The 8383-nt window shown below is 51.7% G+C and overlaps 1 protein-coding gene across 1 annotated transcript; it reads right to left on the bottom strand.

The window, feature by feature from the left end:
- Positions 1 to 3084: 3084 nt before the first annotated feature.
- Btg2 (BTG anti-proliferation factor 2) lies at positions 3085 to 6842 on the bottom strand. The gene is made up of 2 exons (XM_032915228.1): positions 6629 to 6842; positions 3085 to 5424 (listed from the first exon to the last, which is right to left on the bottom strand). The coding sequence occupies exons 1-2, from the start codon at positions 6776 to 6778 to the stop codon at positions 5095 to 5097; spliced, it is 480 nt and encodes a 159-aa protein (XP_032771119.1). The 5' UTR covers positions 6779 to 6842; the 3' UTR covers positions 3085 to 5094.
- Positions 6843 to 8383: the final 1541 nt, after the last annotated feature.

Here is an 8383-nt window from a genome sequence, read left to right as displayed (position 1 = left end):
CACACGGGCTCTAGGAGTAGGAGAACTTTTAAACAAAGGATTGAGGGGAAAGACCCCAGGACTTTATCAAACCACAACCATTCCTGAAGATACTACCAGATTCTATTACTTTGATACTGATCTCAAGACCAATCCAGGGGCCTGGAAAAGAGATTAATTTCCATTAGTAATGGCAATGCTTATGCACTGAGTGTTGGAACTAATCTAAACCACTTTGGGACTTGTTGAAATGGTTTGCATTTGAAATCCCACTCCATACCTGGGAGAGCTAAAGCCATGTTGGCCACTAGTCCCCAGGTAACCCACTCAGGGCACAGGGAGCCCTGAAGGTGGACGTCCCCAGGACACTGGGCACTTATGTCTTCATTCTCCACTTCCTTGGATGTCCAACTCACTATCTTTGGAAATTAAAACCTTACAAGCAGGAGTCTGATGCAAGCTAGTAATGAACTCCTGACTCCGTGCCCACCCAAACAACCTCTCCGCTCAACCATAGCGATGGCTGTCATTTGGCCTCCAGTGTTTGCCAGTGGCGGGGATGACTTAGAGTAAGGGCAGGGACAGGGGTGCATAGGAGACATTTAATCCCCACACACTCTCCGTACTCTCCTCCTCCCTCCTCGCTCTCTCTACCTCTCTCCCTGCCCCCTCTCTCCCCCTCCTCCCCTCTCTATCGCTTTTCCTTTCTGAGACAGAATCTTACTCCGTTGCCCAGGCTAGCCTCAAAGTCACAGTTATCCTTCTGCCTCAGCACTCCAAGGGCTAGGATTAGAAGCATAAGGCACCGTGCTCAGCTTGCCCTGCTGATCTCCAAGACAGGAAAAACTAGGTGATTTTTCCAACTTTCCCAGCTACTCCCAGAAAAGAACCAGGACTGCAACGCACACATTCACCCTCTCAACTATAAACTCTATTGCAAAACTTTCATGGCGCCAGGGACGCTTCTGGTGCTGACCTGGAAACCAAGGCTCTTGAGTCCTCAGTAGCCTTTCTTACTCAAGGCTGTTACAGCAGCCAATGCCAGAGCCACAGAAGTGGTTTCTTCCTCTTGGGGCTTGTTTTTGGCAGCATCAAGGACTCCTCCACCCAAACCTTATCAGAAGCCAGGATAGGCTCTTAATCTAGAGCGCCTTGCCCAGACTCTCTGGGGAGGGACGTTATCATACCCAAACAGCTGACCACACACAGGACCCTAGGCCACCATGGCTTCCAACCAAGCCACAGGGAAGCTGAAAGCCTAGTTTCTGAGCCCAGGAAAGCCTGTTACTCCACCCAGAACCCCAAAACCCTGAGCCAGTAGGTACTCCTACTGATATTGGCCAGGTCTAAAAATAGCAACATCTTCCTGGATCACAGAACTCTCTCTTCAAACGGAGCAGACATTATTAGCCTACCAAGAACCAAAAGCAAGCTCAAGATAAACCCACCGTCCTTGGTTTCTCTGACAAAGATGGGGCTGACCTCTCCTTGACCTCCAGACAACCTTTCCTGAATTTCATTCTAAACATCAGACTGCCCTTTAGGAAACAAGAAGACAGATGCTAGCTTTGACCGGAATAACACAAAAGAACTCCAAGGAGGGCAAGCATTTGTAGACCCTCGCCCTGTCCTGGCATCCAGAGATGGACAAATGAAAATGGTTCTAATTCCTGGGACAGCCCAATTCTATTCACGACACAGGTGTCTTGACTTCCCAGCCCAGGCACAGAGCTTCCCTGACTTAACTCTGACCAAGAACGCCCAGGACAAGCTGTACATCTGTGTGCAAAGTCGAGGAGGGCGAGCAGAAATAAGGAGAGTAGAAAATTACAGAGCAGTTCACTTTTAGCCAAGAAAAACATCCACCATAGGTCAAACATGAGCCTGCAGCTTCAGTGAGGGGCTGAGTGTGCTGACTTGGGGGAAAGAACCCCCAAGTCAACCGTGACCAATAGTATTCTTGTGTAGACCCTCTCCATGTGGTCAAAGGTGGTTAGGCATGGATAACAAGCCATGGGGGTCTTGTATGCTCACACATAGCTGCTCTCTAGCTAACTCGTGCCACTGGCATTCCGCCACGTGTGCCCCAGTGTACAGACCCTGAAGCCCAACTGCTCTTGTCTAACAAGGCAAGAAGAATGGCAGGTGACAAATGGTGGCTGAGGTGACCAGAGCCTCTCTATTCTAGGAAGGGCAGTCGTCTTGCCTCAACCTGTGAAAAGGGTCATCTTTTGCTTACCACCGGTGGCCTGGGAAGAGCAGCGTGTCTTTTCACTACTTTTAATATTCACTGACGATATAGTCACTGGGTGACGATATTTACTGGGTATCTGCATGGCGGGGGGGGTGGTTCCATGAGCCTTGTAGATGCTAAAGTCTCCTTTATAAAATGGCTTAGCAGTTTTTACTTGAGTATCTCCCCCCCACCCCCACGTACTTTAAATCCTAAGGTTGTCTGCCATGCCCAATGCATGGGCAATAGTTGTTAAACTAGACCGTTTCCAGAATGGCAAGGGAAAATCTGCACAGGACGCTGCCAGTATAGGCCTGAGGCTGCCATGAGTGAACTGGACATGTAACAAACCATGCTCAATTGTGGACCTCACGGGTGACCTGTGGGGTGCCAGGAGGAACATCAGAGTGTGCTTGTGCATAACTGCAGGCACATCGCGCGGACTGCTTAGTGTGTGCCAAGCCAAAATTTTGGGGTGTTTTTGGTACTTCCTGAATGTTTTTTTTCCTTTATGTCGTTTCCAGCTGTGGTTGGTTGCTTGCACAAATGTGGACACAGCAGGCCAGCTTACAAGGGTGCGGGATGACCAAGGACGAAACCATGGAATGGGCTGCAGAGTGTTCAGATGACGTTTTTTTAGAGACCTGTGACAATAGTCACAAAAAGGACAGAAGTGTGGAGTCACCCCCTAGGGGGAGGGGATGCGTGGCCGTGAACTCGCCATAAACCTAGGTAATCTTTTATAGCATCTGCATTCTGCCAATGGAGCCTGGGACAACGGATGAAATACACGAGACACGACATGGAGAGGGTGTGGATCTTAGAGGGAGATGTCAGTCAGCGCTACAAAATGTCACCTTCTCTACACAATGCATGGTCTGCTACATTTTTATTAAAAACAAAAAAGTTTTACATTTGTCCATAAAGCTGTACAGTCTTCCATATAAAAGCGCTATTGTACAATCAGTAACCTTTGTCTCTTCTGTCGGAATAGCTTACAAACTTACTTATTTTTATTTAATGAGAGAGACAGGCCTGCTCAACAGTCCAGCTCTGTGGTTCTGCCATTTCTAAAGTGAACACGGGCGAGGAACAGATTTAAGCATGAGACCAGGAGGCTGCTTCTAAAAAGGCGGGGACCTGTGTGTGGACAGAACACAGGGACCATCTGGGACGATTCACAGCTTTGCTTCAACCCACAGCTCTCGGGTCTGTGGGCCCAGAGTTAACTTTAAAGCAGGAGAGACGAAGCCACCTGGGACGGCTGTGCGAAGCTGGGGAGAGCCAGAGCGGGACGGGCAGAGTGTTTGGTAAGTAGCACCTTTGAGTAGAAACTGAGGAATTGAGAAATCCAGGACATGGGATGCCGAGGCAGTGGAGAGACATGGGGAAGGGGATCCTCACTAAGGGTGACTGGCTGGCTCTAGCTCTGTCCTTTGGTTTGAGAGACTCGAGGCCTTCTGAGAAGCCCTCATCAGTGTCACTGAACCTGAAGGAAGGCCACTTCTTCCCAGTGTTTCCCGATTTTCTCCAGCCCAGAACAGTAAATATTGCACACATCTACAAATAAATTTGGATTTTTACCGAGGGGGGAGCAACCTCCCCCCACAGGTGCTCTGAGCACCGAGGAGACAAAGCTATGCCTAAGGTTTGGCTCTCCGTGGCAGCGCCACAGGAGTACCAGGTAGTCCTGCAGTGCACAGGTGCCCTCCCTGCGGCCGAGGGAGATCGCCTCAAGGCCCACCAGCCAGTCAGAAGAACGGGGAAGGCGGGGTCCTAAAACCCACCAGGAATCAGGAGGGGCTGGGAGGCCCAGTTCCAGAGCTTCCTGGGACTATTGCACAGTGATTGAGAACTCTTGTCCTAGGAAATGGGGCCCTCCAGGACCCAACCGCAGGAAAGAGGGAAAAGAAATGGGGGGAGGTTGCTCTTGAAGAGAAGGCAGTAAGAAAGGACCTGGAGTTCCCTGGAGCTTTGAGCCACCTCTCAAAGGAATAATGGTAGCAGCATTCAGACTGTCACGTGGTTCCCAAAAGGAGGGCTTAGGTCCAAAACACCCACCCCCATTGGATACTCTTTGGGTCCCAAAATTCCATTGCAAATCATCCCTAAGTTATTAACCATCCATCCATACGAAGCAGCACAGAGCAAAGCAAAGGGTTTGTGCGGTTCCCCTCCATCTTAACCTCAAAGTCTCTGCATATCTGCCTCATAACCCACCCTCCAAAAACGTTTAGATAGATTCCGGGCCAGGAAACCACCTCTTCAGGACCCCGAGGGTAGGATCAGAAACGAGACACAGTTTCAAGAAACTCTGCTCAGAACGGAAGGGACAGGAGAGGCCTTTCGGTGTGCCCAGGATCTCAGCAGAAAAACAAAAGAGAAGATTAGGCAATGTAGTATTATTTGAGACCAGGCTTGAATGCCCCTGAGTAAGAGAGGGACCAGGAATACAGGCATCCCAGCGGGGACGGTAACCCAGAGCAGACCCTGACCCCTCTCGTTCACAGTTGCTAACCTTGCTCCCTTCCACCACCTCCTGGGGGATCAGCCAAGAATCCCCTTTTACCTTGGCTAGGCCAATCCCCAACCCACTCCCCTAGGCAAACACTGGCTCATAGATTCAATCAAGAACAGTTCTCTCCAAAGGCACCTGGGGAGACCACTTCCAAGCAGCTCCCGTTAACGAATTGTTTTTTCTTTTTTGTTTTTTTAAAAAAAAACTTTTGGTTTTTTTTTTCCTCCTCTTTTCTTAAAAAAAAAAATAACATGTATAAATAGCTCTTCATTTTAAAAATACAGTTCCCCAGGTTGAGGTATACGGTGGCCTGTTGTCAGGGCAGCATGAGAACAGTAGAGTGCCAGGGCGGGGCGGCTCCTCTCTAGCTGGAGACAGTCATCACGTAGTTCTTCGATGGACTGCTCCTGCCCAGCATCATCTGGTTCTTGCAGGTGAGGAGCCAGTAGGAGGTGGCCATGGGCGCCTCCTCATACAGCACGCAGATGGAGCCATCCTCCCCGATGCGGTAGGACACTTCGTAGGGATCGACCCACAGGGTCAGCTCGCTGGGCAGGAGCTGGTGCAGCTGGGGCTGGCTGAGTCCGATCTGACTGGCCACCTTGCTGATGATGGGGTCCATCTTGTGGTTGATGCGGATACAGCGATAGCCGGAGCCCTTGGATGGCTTTTCTGGAAACCAGTGGTGTTTGTTTGTAGAGAGAGAGAGAGAGATCTGAGGAGAGAGAGAGAGAGAGAGATGCACTGTTAGAAGGCAGTCTCTGATGTTTATGTGGGCACAGGGCTGGGGAGAACACTTCCTCTTCTCAGTGACAGTGTTTAAGAGCCTCTCCTGAAACTCCCCCACCCCTGCCACTTAGATTCCTGGGTCCTCTCCAAGTGCGTGTACATTGGAAGGCAGCCCCAGAGCTCTCAGGTAGGTGCTCTCTGGTGGTCAAGGATATTTTTGGCACAATCCTGTTTAAGGAAGGAAGGGCTAGCATGAACTGGCAGGGCCTCTGAAGACCCGGGCACTGGAATTTCAAAGCCAGTAAGCGGCCAATGTTGTTGGTTGCCCAACAAGTCACCAGGCCTCTCGTCCCTTCCCCACCAGAAGTTTTGAGATCTTTAGTAAAGGTAAGGGGATTAAAAAAAATGGTTTTGTTTTGACGAAACAGCTGTTGGCTCCTCAGATCTGTGCCAACGCATTGAGAGATGGCTATCGCTGCCGCCCAAGGAAACAAACCAGCTATAACAGCTGGGGACAGAGGCTAAAGGGCGGCTTATCATTCCTCCACCTCTTTCCCTCACACTCTGCCTCCATAACACGTACCCCCGCCCTCCCGCAGTTGGCTAGGCTACCAGCCTCTTTTCTGTACTACAATAGGTGGCAGATGGTGACGAGGGACCAAAAAAGAAAAATTACAAAGGGAGCCCAGATTACAACTCCAGCGGGTAAACAAGCGGCAGAATAGGCCAGTACGATGGCAGGCTCAGGACTATATGGCAACAGTGACTAGGACTCAGAGTTGTCCAGAAAGTTCAATTGCGCATGAAGTCCCATAGTTGGCCTGGCTTCGTGGCCCATAGCATCCCCTGAGGGTCTGGAGGCCTCCAAGATTCAGAGTTGTGAGCTAGTACTCTGAACACACACACTGACTTTTCTCGTGGTGTGGTCAGGGCCTCAGAATGTACTCAGGAAGAGGGTCAGAGCCTCGGGAGCGAGGCGGGGACCAGAGGGCGGGGAGACGGAGACCTAACCGGAGGGACAGAGGACCATCAGCGGCCTCGGAGATTAATTAGAGCAAGACACCCGAGCCCCGGAGTTATTCGCGTAGGGGTCCCCGTCCCAGAAACAGTGAGGAAAGACACCCCAGGCAAGGAGTGGCCGCGCCCCGGTGGTTCCAGGACCACAACGTGTGCTCACCGGTCAGCGCGTCCTGGAGCGCCCTACTGAAAACCTTGAGTCTCTGCTCGCTCACGCAGCCCCGAGTCCTCAGGAGACTGGTGAGGAAACCTACGGCGGCGGCGATCTCCGGGAGCATGTCGGTTCTCTTCCCGTGGCTCATACCGGTGGTTGAGGAAGTAGCTGTATTAGCTGGACGATGATGGTCCGGCCGCCTCTCGGGCTCTGCCGGGACTTTCCCCGGGCTGCGCCTTTCATACCCCTCGGAGAGGCGGGGAGCCCTCGGCGGCACCCATTGGCCGAAGCTGGCGGATGGGGGCGTGTCCCCCTCTGTCTCGCCTCTCCCCCTCTGCCTGTGCCCGCCCCCCGCCCCGCCCTCCGGCTCGCCCGCGCCTCCCGGGCGCTGAGGTCATCGCTCACTGACGTCATTATTGGGAACCAGCACCGGACTCCCGTGCGGTGAGAGGCGGACGAGAGAGGGCCTTGGACCTGAGTAGAGGAAGCAAGCTACACCGGGCATGCCCGGACGTCGCCTCTGCACGGTGCCAAGATCCAGGTTGCCTGCTGCCGCCTCCAGGATGCCCTCACCGGTGTTACCGATATTACACCCACCCCACCCCCCACCCCCCCGTACCTGGTCACCCCTGCCACTCTCTCCCAGCTGATCAGAACGGCTTCCTCATGTTTTCAGCAATGGGGATTGTATTATTTTCGCTTCCATAATAATCTCACAGAGGATTATTCCTCTTCTGTAATTGCCTAAAAGCAATCAGCTCTCACTGTTTGGTATCGTGACGGGAGGAGCGTCGAGGAGGGTATTTTCTGTCCTTCGGATTATTTTTCCAGTACTCACTTTCCTTTAAATGTCTCTCTCTCTCTCTCTCTCTCTCTCTCTCTCTCTCTCTCTCTCTCTCTCTCTCTCTCTGTGTGTGTGTGTGTGTGTGTGTGTGTGTGTGTATTCTGGTGTGAACTGTACAAAGTTTTCCATCACTTCCCTGCCCCTCCCTCTTCCCTGATTGTTTTCCTTCCTTTTTGTGGACTGAGGCTTTTGTAAACACTAGCTCCCCAGAGGAAAGACTTCAGTTCTGGCTTGTCTACACGCAGGGGCTCAGGGACTGGTGCCAGGAAGCTAGGCAGACTACTGAGTGGGTCAACTTGTCACCCACACCTCTGAGCCCTGCACAGGATCGGGCCTGGATTTAGCGCCATAGCTTGTGTAAAATCTTGTTTTCCATGAGGTCTAAGCCAGGCTTCTCTACCTGTTTCCCCACCTGAGCCACCAGCTTCCCTGCCTGGGTCCTTGGTGCCAGTTCCTACCCCATGTCCCTCTTCCCTTTTCTCTCCACTGTCTATCCTCTTGCTGTCTGTTTTGCTGTTTGTTTTTCCTCGGTGGACTTCCACATGCTCTGTCCCTCCCTTTGGATGTCTAGCGCTTCCTCTAAAGCCACCTCCCTCCCTGTTACCCCCTTTCAGACAAAGCTACCCATCTCTGTCTCTATAGCATCAAGACCCTCTTTCCACTCAGACCTGGTCCCAAGACTGTTGGCTTCTTTATCCCTAATAATCTCAGTAGGCTCCTTCCCCTCCCACCCCCAAAGCACCTTCCTGCCGTGAGTCTTTTTCCTAAAGTAACTATTTGTTTGCTCTACCCTTGCTCGAACCATCCATGCTCTCTGCCTGGCCTCATTTGCCTGACCAGTAAGACATTTCATCATTTTCGACGAACACCGTACCTTTATAGGTTTCTACCACTTTCTTTGTACTATAG

Source organism: Rattus rattus, chromosome 10 (genome assembly GCF_011064425.1).
Source record: "Rattus rattus isolate New Zealand chromosome 10, Rrattus_CSIRO_v1, whole genome shotgun sequence".
NCBI lineage: Eukaryota > Metazoa > Chordata > Mammalia > Rodentia > Muridae > Rattus > Rattus rattus.
The sequence above is the reverse complement of the archived record's forward strand: the minus strand, read 5'-3'. Positions and strand labels throughout refer to the sequence as shown.

Excerpts from the sequence above, each read along its gene's own strand:
- Btg2 (XM_032915228.1), bottom strand. The coding sequence starts at position 6,778 with ATGAGCCACGGGAAGAGAACCGACATGCTCCCGGAGATCGCCGCCGCC. Across the intron at positions 5,425-6,628 it reads ACGCGCTGACCGGTGAGCAC|AACAAACACCACTGGTTTCC; the intron begins ACGTTGTGGTCC and ends TCTCTCTCTACA.